This window comes from Panicum virgatum, chromosome 2N (genome assembly GCF_016808335.1).
Source record: "Panicum virgatum strain AP13 chromosome 2N, P.virgatum_v5, whole genome shotgun sequence".
NCBI classification, from domain to species: Eukaryota; Viridiplantae; Streptophyta; class Magnoliopsida; order Poales; family Poaceae; genus Panicum; species Panicum virgatum.
Window position 1 is genome coordinate 45,961,421 of NC_053146.1, and position 15,063 is coordinate 45,976,483.

Genomic DNA, 15,063 nt, shown 5'->3' on the forward strand with positions numbered 1-15,063 from the left:
TAGCATATTTACATATCTGGAATGGAGCCCCGCTGCGCGATGGGAACACTACTGCGTTTTTTTTCCTTTTCCAGTAACTTTTTTGTCGTTTTTTGATAAAAGTTTTTCTAAAAAAAATTCGAAGAAATAAATTGAGATGAAAAAAACTTACGAGAAAAATTTTGAAGAAAAAAAATTTAAGAAACAAAATTAGAAAAATTGATGAGAAAATTTTTACAGTCAAGACAAAAAAAGGCTCGGATAAAATTTTTTTGCATCCGAAACAAAAGAAAGTCTCTGGTGAAAATTTTTTTGCATATAGTTTTGAAGACAAAAAATTGTGAGAGAAAAAATAAAAATGCAAAAAAAAACTGACGAGATCCAGCGGGATCCGCCGGGAGGCCACCGCAGCACCGCCGCTCGCTGTAGCCCACGTCTGCGCCGCCGCTCCTCCGTGGGCGGCCAGCTCGCCGGCGAGGTCGCAGCCCGTGTCAGCGCCATCGCTCCCCCGTGGGCGGCCAGCTCGCCGGGGCGTCCTACCTGCCGCGGCACACTGGGAGACGGGCCACCCCTCGTCGTCGTCGGGGATGACCTCCCCTGAGCCGCGCAGCTCCTGAGGGGAGAGCTCGCCTCCATGCCTCCAGCAGCCCGATTCAGATCTAGAGCACAGAAAAAGAGAGAGAGGGAGAGGAAGAGGAAGAGGAAGGAGACTGGGAAAGGAATCTCACGGAGGGGCGCCAGCCGCAGAAAAGAGGAGTCACGTGGGTGGGCGTAGGACCCACCATGGGAGTCGCCCGCGAGTTGTCTTGGTTCCGGTCACCCGTAGAATCAAGATTGCGACTGGACCTGTCGAAGACACGTGCGTTTGGATGGCGAGGGGTACAGGCTCGGGCGGCAGAGATGCCACGTCAGCGTAGTAGTCGTAGTTAAGGATGAAAACGGAACGAATTCGCATAGAATTGAATTCGGATGTCACCTTTTACCACATTTTAAATCGAATACGGATACAGAATCGTATATTCTCGGATACGAATATAAAACGGATGCCTCGGATTCGGATTCTAATTTATATATTGACTTGATATACGAGCTAACGTGTAGTTATTTTTTTATTAGTAGTTTTAGATTATAAAATCGTTATATATACAAACTAATGTATAATAATATAATAAAGATAGCTAGTTAAAAATAATTTATTTATAAACAAATATGTTAATAAATAAATATATAAAGTAAAATTAGAAATAAAAATGTATTGCAATAAATATATAAATAATTTATTATATATAAATAAAAATATAGAATTAATATAGAAGTAATTCTAAGAGAAAATAAGAATATTTAAAAGTAAATATGAGTTGTGAGAAATAAATATAATTTTTAAATAGCTTTTGAATGAAAACAGATACAGATAGTGTCAGATATTGTCAAATACGGATGTAGAATCGGATAAAGAAAATCAATAAAAATCGGATTCGAATGTATCCACCTTACTAACATATTAAAATTGAATACGAATACATATATCTATATTGATGTTTAAGCGAATACGAATAATTCGAATATCTGCTATCCGTTTCCCAGGGCGACCACGTCAAGCCGAGCGGCAGCGTGCCGGGCCTGTTTGCGCTCTCACCTGTGCGTGTGTTCTGGTGCCCGCCTAGCACCTGCAGCTGCAGGCTGCATCACGCGGAAGTAACGCTACAGTCGGAACGAGGGTGACTGGGGTGAGAGCGCTGTGGCTATGCTAGAAAATATGGATCATAGTCCGAAAGAAATTGATCGGGCCGCGGGTGATTTCAGCCCAAGGATGCGTGGAAGCCCACGGGCCACATGGGCTTCACCTTGCGGAGGCACAGCCCGAGTGCCCGAACCACACGGCTAGCTCGCGGTGGTAGCAGCCCCGGTCCTGAACGGCAGCAGCCACTCTCCCTACCGGCGTGTGCCCCCAGCCCACTCGAGGCGCTCCATGTCCAAGGTGAAAGTGCTCCTCCGGATCGACCAGCAGCCTCCATGGCAGGTGTTCGAGGCCAAGAAGATATTGTCCGCGATGCTAGTAGCCGAGCCTCCTTGGTAGTAGCCGAGGATTGTACACGATGGAAAGGATGGAGCTGAGCCAAGCCGATTTGGAGCCGAGCCAGGGCTGTTTTGGTTTAACTGAAGACGATATTTACAGCTGCCATCTGATTTTATTTTCCCATCCACACGACATCCATCGGGCATGGAGTCGCACGCCGCGTGATGGATCCATCACCCACCCCATTTTTTCTAGTCCGGAAGAAAATGGGGTGGGCGATGGGTTCATAACAGCGCTCGTGATGGTGCGCCTCGTGCCCGATAGATGCCGTGTGTCCTTTCAGCCCATCCGAGCGGAGCGAGCCTACACGGAAAAGGAGGCGAGCCGAGCTTTCTTCGGGGGCAAGCTAATTCGCGCGCGCCCCCCAGCAAAGTAAGTAACAAACGATCGGACAACTAATCTAGTACATTCTATTTTGGGCATTTAATTCTCTTTCTTTTTTGGTCGGTCGCATAGGGAAATGGAAATCTAGTTCAACAAGCGCTCGCTAGGGAGCGTCCGAACTATCGCGCTCCCATGTGTGGGTCCCCACTGCTTCTATTTTTCATTTCCTTTTCTTTGAGTTCACGTGAACAAGCACACGAAAACAATAATATTTATTTGCTTCCTCTTTTTCTTTTCCATTTTTTGATTTGACGTTCTGTAATGGCAAGGGTCATCACTTTTTTAAAAGTTCTATTATCTTTTCTATGAAAAAGTTGTCTTGACAACTATTTTATGGAAATCGTACTAAACAAACTATATCGGAGATGTGCTTTGAAGTTGTATAGTTAACTTGTGTGAAAAAGTTGTATGAGAAATCTTCATGATAACATCTTCATAGAAGTTGTGCTAAAAAATTATCCGTCACAAGATCTTTAAAGAGCTATGCATTAAAATTGAACCTATCGTAAATGTTGTATCAAAAATTGTCTGTCAAGAAGGTGTTAGGAAAGAGTTATGCGTAAAAGTTTTGTGCATCATAAAAATTATGATGAAAATTTATCCTCTCAAAAGTTATACGCAAAAATTTATATGGTATAATATAAGTTATAACTGTACGTATCATAAAAGTTATACTAAAAAGTTATTCTTTAAGAAATTTTTGGAAAGAGTTATATGTAAAAATTCAGTGCATGTAAAAATCTCAGCATATATTCTAGGATATGCATAATTTTTACCCATAACTTTTTCCAATCAAATTTTTATAGGATAATTTTTCAACATAACTTTCACAATACGTACAAGTTTTACTCATAACTCTTTTAGCCAACTTACTAAAGGATAATTTTGAACATAACTTTCATGTAAATGTTATCAAAAAATTTCTCACACAACTTTGATGCATAAGTTCGGCATATATGTGTAAAAAATACAACTTCTCGATATATTTTTTTAGCAAACTTTGTATAAAATATTTGTTAGAAAAACACCTCAAAAACACAACATAAAGAAGGTAAACAGAAAAAAAAGAAATAGAATACTAGTTCTCGCAAAATGTAAATGAAAAAAATTTGATAGGTGTGTGCTGATATTAATTAACCGCATTGATGATATGTAGAAGTTTTTGGTTGAGGCCCTCACGTATGCAACTGGTATGAGTATATGGATTCCAACTTGACAACGAGGCTCTTATATCCTATACTCTGTTCGCTGGGCTGGAGCTGGAGCTGGTGGCTGGAGTGGTGTGAGAGAAAAATACTATTGGCTGGCTGGTGGCTGGAAGCTGGTGCTGGAGCGGTGTGAGAGAAAAATACTGTTGGGCTGGAGGCTGCTGGAGCTGCCGAACAGAGTGTATATACATGACAATCGTATGTACGTACATAGTTTGAGCCTTACAAAAACAATGAACAGCCGACTGTAATTGGATTTTTTGAAGGATGTGATGCGCCATGCGGAAAAGAAAAACGCAAGGGGGAAAAAAACAGTTGTGGAGCCCACACACGTGGAAAGCAAGCGGCCGGATCGGTCGCTACAAAGCTTAGCTTGCTAACGCTCGCTTGCCGGATTGGATTCGCGCTTTCTTCGCGGTCATTTTCACAAACGGTTATTTTGGTCCTGTGTTTTGTGATTTGTGAAGAAAGCGAAGCCTTTCTAGAGGAACGACGAACTTGATTCCCCCGTTCCAAACGGCATGTGACGTCAGCAAAACATAGGAAATAGATTCCTTTAGAATTCCTTCAATCCAAACAAACAGGGCCAGCATTCATCTCCGCGTGTACGGAACCTAATGCTACCAATTCAGCACACAGCCTCGCCAAGCAAGCTGCTTCGGTGCTCCTCGTTCGCCTTGTCTCGCCTCGCCTGAGCTCTCTCTTGCCTCTCCTGCCATGGCCGGCCGCGCCCGGCGCCCTCCCCCCTTCCGCCACGTCGTCCTCCTCCTCCTCGGCCTCGCCGCGCTCATCCCGGCCACGTCGCGGGCGCAGCAGCAGCCGCGGGCGAGTGTCACGGTGGGCCTCATCATCGACGCCGACTCGCCCGTCGGGAGGATCGCCAGAACCACCATCCCGATGGCGCTCGACGACTTCTACGCCGCCTTCCCCAACGCCTCCGCGCGGGTCCGCGTCGTGCAGCACGACTCCGGCGGGGACGTCGTCGCCGCCGCGTCCGCCGGTATGGACACGCCGCCCCCACCCTCGTTGCTGCGTCCCTCTCGCGCGGTTCCTGACGGCGGCTCGTCGCGTGCGTGCCCGCAGCGCTGCAGCTGATGACGGCCCAGGGCGCGCGCGCCATCCTGGGCCCGCAGTCGTCCGCGGAGTCGGCGTTCGTCGCCGACCTCGCCACGCGCGCCGAGGTCCCCGTCGTGTCCTTCTCGGCGACCAGCCCCTCGGTGTCCGCTTCCGCGGCGCCCTTCTTCGCGCGCGCCGCGCTCAGCGACGCGGCGCAGGCGGGCGCCGTCGCCGCGCTCGTCACCTACTTCGGTTGGCGCCGTGTCGTGCCCGTCTACCAGGACGACGACTACGGCGCCGCCTTCGTGCCTTTCCTCGTCGACGCGCTCACGGCGGCGCGCGCCGAGGTCCCCTACCGCTGCGCGCTGCCCGGCGGGGCGTCCAAGGACGCGGTCGCCGCCGCGATGTCCCGCCTCGAGTCCGAGCAGACGCGCGCCTTCGTGGTGCACGCGCGCCCGGCGCTCGCGGAGCTCGTCCTCGCCGCCGCCGTGGAGGCCGGGATGATGGCGCAGGGCTACGCGTGGGTCATCACCGACGGGCTCACGGGCCTCCTCGGCTCCATCCACCCGCCGCAGGGCATCATCGGGCTCGTGCCGCACGCGCCGGCTACGCCGCGGCTGCGCGACGTCCGGAGGCGGTGGGCGCGCAAGTTCATGCGCGAACACCGGGACGCCGATCCGGCTCAGGCCGAGATGGGCTGCTACGCATTGTGGGCGTACGACGCCGCGTGGGCCGTCGCGTCCGCCGCAGAGCGTCTACGCCCCGGCGACTTATCATCGCCGCCGGGACTGGTCGGCGGCAGGAGCGGCCCCACCGACTTCTCCGGACTCGGCAAGTCAACGTCCGGCGAGAAGTTCCTCGCGGCAATAACCAACACGACATTCGACGGCCTCGGCGGAAGGTTCGAGCTCGTCGACGGCGAGCTTGCTGTGCCGGCCTTCCGGGTCGTGAACATCATGGACGACGCCAAGGAGCGGAGCCTCGGGTTCTGGACGCCCAAGCACGGGCTGCATCGCAGGCTGGACGGCGGCGCAAGCGCGTCCAACAGCGGGCTTGCGCCGGTGATCTGGCCGGATGAGTCGCTCGTGGTGCCGATCGGCTGGGTCCAGCCGACGAGCGGCCGGAAGCTGCGGGTGGCCGTGCCGGGGGACGTCGACCCTGCCTACCGGGCGATCATGCACCTGGACGTGGACCCGGCGACGAACCGGACGGTGGCGGGTGGGTTCGTGATCGAGGTGTTCGAGGCGGCGGTGCGGCTGCTGCCATACGCGCTGCCGTTCGAGTACGTGTGGGTGAGCTCCATGCGATACGACCGTCTAGTCGAGAAGGTCGGAAACGGGGTAAGTGCAGTATCAAATCTGAGTTACTTCTACTCTTGTTTCTGTGTTATACATTTTTTACATGCATTGCTAAGATCCATATTTTTTGTTTGAGCATCACCAAAATTCTTTCTAAATTTCATATGAAATAATTAAAAAAATTGGCTAACCTGTATTTCGTAGGTTAAACTTCACCATCCCTAACAACTAAAGTCACCATGCATGCATGATTAAATAAATTAAGTAATAATTGAAATCAAGAACCAAAAACAGATCTGTAACACTAAAAATTACATGCTTCCTAGTACAACTCTTAAGCCATATATAGCATGCACTAAAGGCAGGATTTTTTTTTTGACATATGTAAATTAGCTATTAGCACCCATTTTTTGACAGCTATATACAGTCCAGTTGTTGCTAGTAGCTATCCCGAACAGTGGATCGATCAGATCGGCTTTAATCCGTTGCGAGTTGCATTCAGTACATTTTCTAGCTACACGAGGGACATCTTCATGGTCTGCTACTGTTAGATGTTCTCTCTCTATATAGATATATATATACACCTATTCTTAATTTTATTCTCCCACAAATTTTGTGGCCCTAACATTATTTGAAAGGAATTGTACCTGCAATCTACGTCGATAGACTAGTCTTCGATTGACTTTGAAAGAGCACGAGGGCAGCGTTATGTTGACTTCAGATTCCAGGGCAGAACAGGCCTTTTGGCCAAGTTTTATTTTGCCACATTCGTGATGATTAACTAAGTTTAACACTAGAATATGTGATGGAGAGAGGAATAGGATGCAAGTCAACAGACAAGTTTCCATACACTTTCAAAGTCGTTTTCAGTGGACAAAATAAATAGTCATTGTTTCCCATGCTAATCCCAACATAGTACTATAGTATACGCGAAAAAGACTTGCATTTACAGAAGTCGAGCAATAATAACCTACAAACAAACGACGCTACTCCCTTTGTTCACTTTTGATAGCTATATTTCACCTTGACACAATTACAAAAAAAAATAACCTTACTTATCATATATTAAATAATGCAAAATAAGCTTTACTTATCATATAGTAAATAATGCAACACAAGCTTTTTTGTTGGTCCTCTAATATTTTAACTGGGAACTCCTCATTACTAGTGCTATTATTGCCACAGGCCATGCCAATAGCAAATATATTTATCATTTGTGAATATTATTTGAATTTTTGAAATAGTATATCTATCAAAGGTGAACGGAGGAGACTCCGTATATACCGACTGGACGCAAGGTCGCATATTTCAAGGCGATTCTTTGTGTGAAGCTTTAAGAACCTCTCCGTGCGTGGACCCTAGATTTTGAATTAGAAAACATTGACCAGTTGACCCATTCCAACTTGGAATGCAGTAGCCCATGGACTTGGAAAAGCATGACCAACTTTTAATGGACAGAGCGCCAATAAACACACATGGTCGATCTTGTCTTTTATTTGTCTCTTCATGGGAGTAGTACCACATATTATATATATATTTTAAAAAGGACCATATTTGTGGTGTATGATCAGTCTGTGTACTCACGTAACTTCGTCCACTACCTATGACCCCTAAAATGTATTCTTCCCCCTCAGCATGGAAGAGACTTCAGTTCTCCAAAAGGCTTTATTAGCAGCACACCTTGCTTCTCCCTGACCATGAAAAAGCTGCTGGTAGACCCAACACACATGGCGCGCGGCGTACCAGAGCGGATAGACGATAGTAGTGACCGAAATTATTAGCTATATATACCCTGCCACGACCACCAAGCACAAGTACTAGCTATGTTTAAAATCAAGTCATAATTGGTTACTTCAAATTTTCAGAACTACGTACGTTCAAAAAAAAGATTTTAATTTAAGCAAATAAAGAGGTTACATGTATTTAAACGTTAATTTATTTATGGTCTCTTTGGTAGAGCTCCGGCCACCCGACTCCAACTCCGGACGTCCTTATTAGTGCGTGGAGCCTAGTGCACATGTATGACGCAGGAGCGTACGTGTTTTGTGTGACGCCGGTTAGCTAGCTGCTGAAAGTGTGAACCCATGCGCGGATGCAACTTGCCGAATCTGTCGTCCGTCGTAAAATAGATGGCAACATATGCTATGCAAAGCCATCTTCGTATGCAAACTATGAAAAATTTAATCTGAGCCATCGGATCAACATCCAAAGGGATATACACGCCGGCCGGTAGGAATCAAATCGTTATCGGTCGTCCGTCACTGACTGTGTTGTAAGCGATAGGAGAGCAGGGAGGATCGCAACAACCACGATTTGTATTGATCTTCTGCAGTGCAGTTAATATACACACGTACAAGACTTGAACAAAGTCAGCTAACTAACCAACTCAGCGACAAATTAAATTAAATAAGGAGTGTTACAGAACGTGAACACATACATAGTACATGTACATCTCTAACACTAATTAATGGTTCAGCTAGCAACTTGATGTCAGTCTCCTAGTAAGTCTTAGGTTCACTTACTTCAGCTTAATTTTCTTTGTCGAGCTATACTTACTTCAGTTCGCATATGTATATATGTACTACCACCAGTAGTTCTGTACGTACACACACACACCCCCCGTACCATCAATGCAAGCAAGTGCCTTAATTTTATTTTAGGTGATTCTTCTAAAAATTTATTTACGATTTCAGGACTACCTACTTCGCTAGTATTTTTCACACTTCGACCTGTTTCCGAGAGAATTCTTTGAGAAATAGGGTCCGGCTTTGCCGACAGTAGTACTAGCTACTTTACAGTCCTGGAACAAAGGGTCCATGCCAGCCATGTAGCTAGTTCACTCTTAGCACCAAAGGTTCTTGCCGAGTTTGGCAGCAGCAATAGATCTATAAAAAAAAAAGAGTTTGGCAGCAATCATACATGCCGGTTTTCCTAAATACTAGCATTTTCTTGGCACTCATCCTAATCCTTATTTTGTGCCCCCTTGCTTCAAAAAAAAACCTTTGTGCCCTGTGGCTAGCTCCGATATAAGAGCAACTCCAGCAGACCCTCTAAACAGTCTCCTATCCCAAGTTTAGAGAGCTAAGCCAAAAAATACACTCCAACAGACTCTTTACTTCACCCTCTATTTTAGGGAGGCCTCCAAAATCTTTCCTCCACCCTCCATTCCTAGGGGGTCTCTAGGGAGCCCTCTATTATATATTGAAATTGAGGGCTATTGTTGGAGTTGAAACAAATTTAGAAACCTCTAAAAAATAGAGGCAACCCCCCATTTAACATTTAGAGGGTCTGATTTATGGGCTATTGTTAGAGTTGCTCCAGTCAAAAACTACATATACATGTGGAAAAGGTCCATTCTAATAAATAGCTTTTAAAGACGTTTGAATTTGGCACAAAGAAGAAACTAAATCATTCATCAACTCGACGGAAGAAAAAAAAGGTCCTTCTCATGAAATGTGCACCTAGACATATCCATTTCAGTTTCAGGATTCTTTTGGATACTTCATAATCTATTTCCCACCACAATCCACACGTATTGATATATATGGAATGAGTTTATCCAAACAAGACCTCCCGTATTTAGTATTAGTTCCATTTTTTAAACTCAACCCACCAAAACTGTTGTACAATAATTTGGCTAAAAGTCAGGTGGCCAGAATATTGGCCCAACTTTGACTTGCATGGATTTTGGTATGGTCATAATCTAGGTCCAACTGAGTTGGGCTTGAGCCTACAAAATTAGGCCCAGAACATCTGGGCCAATAATAAATTTGAACAGTTTCAGGTCAACTTACTTGCCGCGCGCCTCTCGTGCCCTTTGCTTGTGTGTGTGTGTGTGTGTCCCAGGACTTCGACGCGGCGGTGGCGGACATCACCATCACGGCGAACCGGTCGCAGCACGTGGACTTCACGCTGCCGTTCATGTCGTCGGGGATCGCCATGGTGGTGCCGATGCGCGACCAGCGCAACACCCGCGCCTGGGCCTTCCTCAAGCCGCTCCGCTACGACCTCTGGCTCGTCAGCTTCGTCTTCCTCATCTTCACCGGCTTCGTCGTCTGGGCCGTGGAGCACCGCGTGAACACGGAGTTCCGCGGCCCCCCTTTCTACCAGATCGGCACCCTCCTCTACTTCGGCTTCTCCACCCTCGTATTTGCACACCGTACGCGACCAACCTCTTGCATACCATCACCATTCGACCATGACTCCTCTATTTCCTGCATTGAGCGCGGCACTTGGTGGACGCAGGGGAGAACCTGAAAAGCAACCTGTCGCGGTTCGTGGTGGTGGTGTGGGTGTTCGTGGTGCTCATCCTGCAGTCCAGCTACACGGCGAGCCTGACGTCCATGCTGACGGTGCCACAGCTGGAGCCGGCGATCAGGGACTACACCTCGCTGTGGCTGGGCGCGGACAAGGTCGGCATCATGAACAACTCCTTCATGCGGGCGTCCATGACCAAGTCGGGCTTCCCGCCGTCGAGGCTCGAGCCCTACCGCGCCACGCACAGCTTCCACGAGGCGCTGCTCAACGGCACCATCGGCGCCATCGTCGACGAGACGCCCTACCTCAGGATCTTCCTCAGCGCCTACTGCGACAACTTCACCAAGACCGCCCAGACCAACAAGACCGGCGGCTTCGGCTTCGTAAGCGCGCACACACACACCACCCTGCTGCTGATGCCACTGCGCATCTTATTCTCATCGATTTGGCAACTGATTCGTGCTCTGGCCTCTGGACGATCGAGCAGGCGTTCCCCAAGGGGTCGCCGTACGTAGCGGACCTGTCGCGGGCGATCCTGAACCTGACGGAGAGCGACGGGATGAGCGCGATCGAGCGCAAGTGGTTCGGCGACGCCGAGGGCTGCGCCGCGCAGGGCAGCCAGTTTACGTCGGACAGCCTCAGCTTCGCCAGCTTCTGGGGCCTGTTCCTCATCACCGGCGCCACCTCGCTCCTCTGCTGCGCCGTGCACCTCGCCACCTTCCTCGTGGTCGAGCGGCGATGGATCTCGGAGGTCGCGTCGACGCCCCACGTGCCCTGGAAGGACAGGGTCTGGATGCTCCTGAAGCGCTTCGACCACAAGGACCTCTCGTCGCACACGTTCAGGGCCAAGGACGGCGGCGGCCCGTTGGCCGGCCGCAGCGCCGACGACGCGGGCGCCTCCCCGGGCGCCGCGCACATTGCGGCCGGGAGCCCGCTCAGCGTGTCGAACCAAACGTACGACACGAGCGAGTGGTCGTTCGGTGCGCCGAGCCCGGCACCTGCATCCGCAACGGGTGAGATCGAGCTGGCTGCTGGCGATGAGGTGGCGGCGGAGGTCGCCGCAGCTCCCAATCCCATCGTCTCCCATGATCAAACTGGCACAGGGCATCTGGCCAGTAACTGATTGCCATTATTTCACGGCTTCTCCAAGGAAATGGAGTAATGGACAACGACTGATCAGTGACATACTGATATGTGTTCTGGAGGGTAATATTGATGGTAATGTCATCGTTTAAAAAAAATGATGATGATGTCAACACAGCATGAGCTGATTAATTGTAAGAACTTAAAGGATACTGTACTGTCTATATGCTTGTAGTTGTAGCTAGCTGGGGCAATTAACTGTGCATTGTAAACTTTTCGTCTAAGAAAATGAAACAGGTGAGATGGAGTTGGCTGCCGGCGGCCAGGCTGCCGGAGGAGGTGGCGGCGGTAGCTCCGGATCCTAATTGACAGCATCATCAGAGTATCTCCAAGAGATTAAGTAAATTAGATAGGATAGGTAAATATAGCTAAACTTCCACAAAAACGGGATCCAACAGACCATCTAAACTCGTCGGCTGGTTAACCTGCTCGGCATCAAACCCCGCTCGCTTTGTAAAGATTCCGAGCGACTCCGCCTCGCCATCCCCTCCTCCCGCATGCCCGCACCCCCTTCCCGCGCCCCGCTCCGCTCTGCCCTGCGCCATTGTGAAGCCGCCGCCGCCGCCGCACCAGCCAAGTCGTCAGAGCTAGGGCTCGATTCAAGCGCATGCGTCCTCCACCTGCTACGACAACTGCTGCAGGCTGCAGATGGTGGCTCAACGGTTTGTGGTCTGGCGGGGCTCGCCGCCGGTGGCTCCGGCGAGGGGGAGGTGGAGGAGCACGAGGGGGAGTACAACACGGATCATGGCATCGATAGCCTCCGCTTCCAGATCTTCCCCTCACCTCCGTCCCGCCCAACCTCCAGAAGGATTGCCCTCGTTCCCTCGAATCCCAATTAGCACCTCGTGCTCTCCCTGCCCCTCGCCCCTGACCAGTTCACCTTCCTGCGTGTCCTCCCCGGCGCCCACCCGCTCCACCTTGTCGCCCAGCCCCACGCGCTGCTCCTCAAGCTTGGCTTCCGCGCCCACACGCAGTCGCTCAATGCTGCTCGCCGCATACCTCACAAACGCGCGCCCGAAGCTCGCCTCCCGTGTCTCCACGGTGGGGGCGGCGCTCTCCGGCAGCGGAACTCGAACCGGCGGTGGCTTTTCGCACGGTGCCGGCTTCCGGGCTGGCAGCACAAGTGAGAGAACGAGAGGGATCAGAGGTGATTAGGAGAGCCAATTTGGAGAGGCATTGGTTTTCCTACCCTTTTGAGAAGTTTTTATTGTTTTAGCTAGTCTTTTAACTCTTCATTTAGTTAGACGGACTCCAACCGAGACGACAAATGCATTTTTGTCCCTCCAAAAATATACTGTTCACACGAGGCATCGGATCCAACAGCGCAAGGCATCACACACGAGGCAGTTTGCGTTCAAGGAGAGAGGCGATGCAAAATTGCAATCCCTCTCTCCTCGAAGGCATATGACGCCGTAGACGGGCGGCGGCGGCCGCCTAGGCGCGCTCCTGCAGCAGCGCGGCGCGCGCCCGGTCCCCATGCCCACCGTCGCCGTCCAGCCGCACGACCCCGACCACCTCCGCCCCTTCCTCCTGCCCAGCGCCCTGGACCCCTTCGCAGCGATCGCCTTCACCTCCCGCTCCGGCATCTCCGCCTTCGCCCACGCCCTCCTGTCCTCCCACCGCCCACTCTCCGGCTCCAGCGCCTCCGTGCTCCCCTTCACCGTCGCAGCCGCGACGCCGACCTCCTCGACCGCGCTTTCCTCTCGCGCCTCTGCGGCGGCCGCCGCCATCGGAGCCGAACGCCGAGCGAGGGCGGGGAGTGGCCGGAGCGGGGACCGGCGGCCTGAAGGGAGCCGGACACCAGGACGCCGGGCGAGAAGCGGCCGGAGCGGCGCGGCGTACCCGGCCTCCACCTCGTCGCCGGGGCGGGAGGCGCGGAGGAGGCTGTGCTACTCCGCCGGCCGCCGACCCCTCCACGACGGCGGAGGGAGGAGCAGCCCGGGCCGCCTCTCCCGCGCGCTGGCCGGCGGATCGAGCTTCCCCTGCCGGCCCGTCCTCCCGCCGCCTCCCTTCCTCTCCAGTCCGACGGAGGAGCAGAGGCGGGGCTGCAGCGGCGGCGCGTCGATCCAAGGGCGGGCAGAGCTCCGGCGGCGGCGCGGGGCAGCATCGACGGGCGAGGATGTGCGCGGCGGGCCTCCCTCTCCTGCTCCTGCGACGGCGCTCGGCCACCATCATCTTGAAAGGCAGACCGTCCGTGGTATGGATGTGCCTCGCGTTGTTGGAGACAATGAATTTTGCGTGGGCGAAGCAACGACTGTGCGCGATGCAAAACAACAAATGCATCTTGTATTTTGGCTCGTATTGTTGGAGTCAGTCTTAGGATATTTATCTAATCTCTTAAAGATGTTTGGGTTGAGATGGGATAAATTGTGCATTGCAAACTTCTCGCCGTCCAATGGTGCCGATCAAAAGAAGAAGAAAAAAGTCGAGTAGTGAAATCTAGATATTCTGTGGTACAGTTAGTTTGCTAACATATTTGTTGTTGACTTGTCATATTATTCTCTATTTTTTTTCCCGAAACACAATATAGACACACCGTACCTTATCCTAATAATATCCTTATATACACACGCGCACTCTCACCTATTATGAATACACATATGCAAACTGACCCCTATGAATCTTCGATAGACTGAACTGGAAGATCTCGAGATTGATGAGGTCACTACAGTCATCTCGTTATCAATGTCGCCTACCATTAAAAGAAAAACGTCGGTTAAATTCTGAAATAGATCAAGAAAAAAGTACGAGATTCGAAAACTTGAACCCGGATAAGTAGGAACCTTATCAGTTGAGCTACGCTCAATTGGCATATCACACTCCAATATTTCCAATGAGGTTTAAGGCTATCCGCACTCATCATGCTCTATTTTCATTCTCTAGAAGAATAATATTATGTCCTGGTTATCGAGATTCTTTTCTCTATACTCATTTCTCCCGCACTCGTCATACTCTATATCCTAGTTATCAATATTTTCTACTCAAATCTACTCTACCCACCCCTTCTATAGCGGCTGATGAGTGAGACACACCCCAGCCTTATCTCCCACCCCATCCACTCCTTATCCTTCCTCCCCACTCCATCTCTCTCCGCCCTCTCCCTTTCCTCTCCTTCCCTGCTTCTCCGCCGGCTAGCGGCCCAGTCTCCCTCTCCAGGTCCATGGCACGCGCGATGGCCTCGAGCTCTCCTGCCCCTTCTTGCGGTGGCTCAGTGGCATGGCAGCGGTGGCGGCCAGTGCCTTGTCGGAGGTCTCTCTCTCCCTCTCCCTCTTTCCTCGGCCGGCGGTGGCGCGGCGCCGATGCATCAGCGGCGCAGCGGTGGCGCGACAGAAGTGGCAGAGCGCGCGGCGCCCAAACTACGACGATGCAGGGTGTGGCGGCAATGGCGTGGCAGGCGGCAGGTGCCACATAGGTCTTGTTTGGTTTTCTCTCCACAATCCTTAGCGCACGCAAGCCGAGAAAAGAATCTCGTCTGCATGGAGTCCAGAATGAAGTCTATTTGCAAAACCTGAAGGGATGGGTGTAATTTTTCGTGACGAATCTAATGACGGTAATTAATTGATGATTGGCTACAGTGATGATAAAATAATCATCCTCTAATTATGCGGTCAAAAGCCTCATTAGATTCTTCAGGGTTCCTAGCGCAGGGGTTTTGAAGTTG

At 50.7% G+C, this 15,063-nt stretch overlaps 1 protein-coding gene across 1 annotated transcript; it reads left to right on the forward strand.

Annotated features, from left to right (window-relative positions):
- The first annotated feature begins 4,254 nt into the window (after positions 1–4,254).
- On the forward strand, positions 4,255–11,707 carry LOC120660724 (glutamate receptor 2.8-like). Its single transcript, XM_039939353.1, has 5 exons — positions 4,255–4,648; positions 4,732–6,044; positions 9,849–10,161; positions 10,248–10,642; positions 10,747–11,707. The coding sequence occupies exons 1-5, from the start codon at positions 4,366–4,368 to the stop codon at positions 11,380–11,382; spliced, it is 2,940 nt and encodes a 979-aa protein (XP_039795287.1). The 5' UTR covers positions 4,255–4,365; the 3' UTR covers positions 11,383–11,707.
- Positions 11,708–15,063: the final 3,356 nt, after the last annotated feature.

Excerpts from the sequence above, each read along its gene's own strand:
- LOC120660724 (XM_039939353.1), top strand. The coding sequence starts at position 4,366 with ATGGCCGGCCGCGCCCGGCGCCCTCCCCCCTTCCGCCACGTCGTCCTC. Across the intron at positions 4,649-4,731 it reads CGTCGCCGCCGCGTCCGCCG|CGCTGCAGCTGATGACGGCC; the intron begins GTATGGACACGC and ends GCGTGCCCGCAG. Across the intron at positions 10,643-10,746 it reads AGACCGGCGGCTTCGGCTTC|GCGTTCCCCAAGGGGTCGCC; the intron begins GTAAGCGCGCAC and ends ACGATCGAGCAG.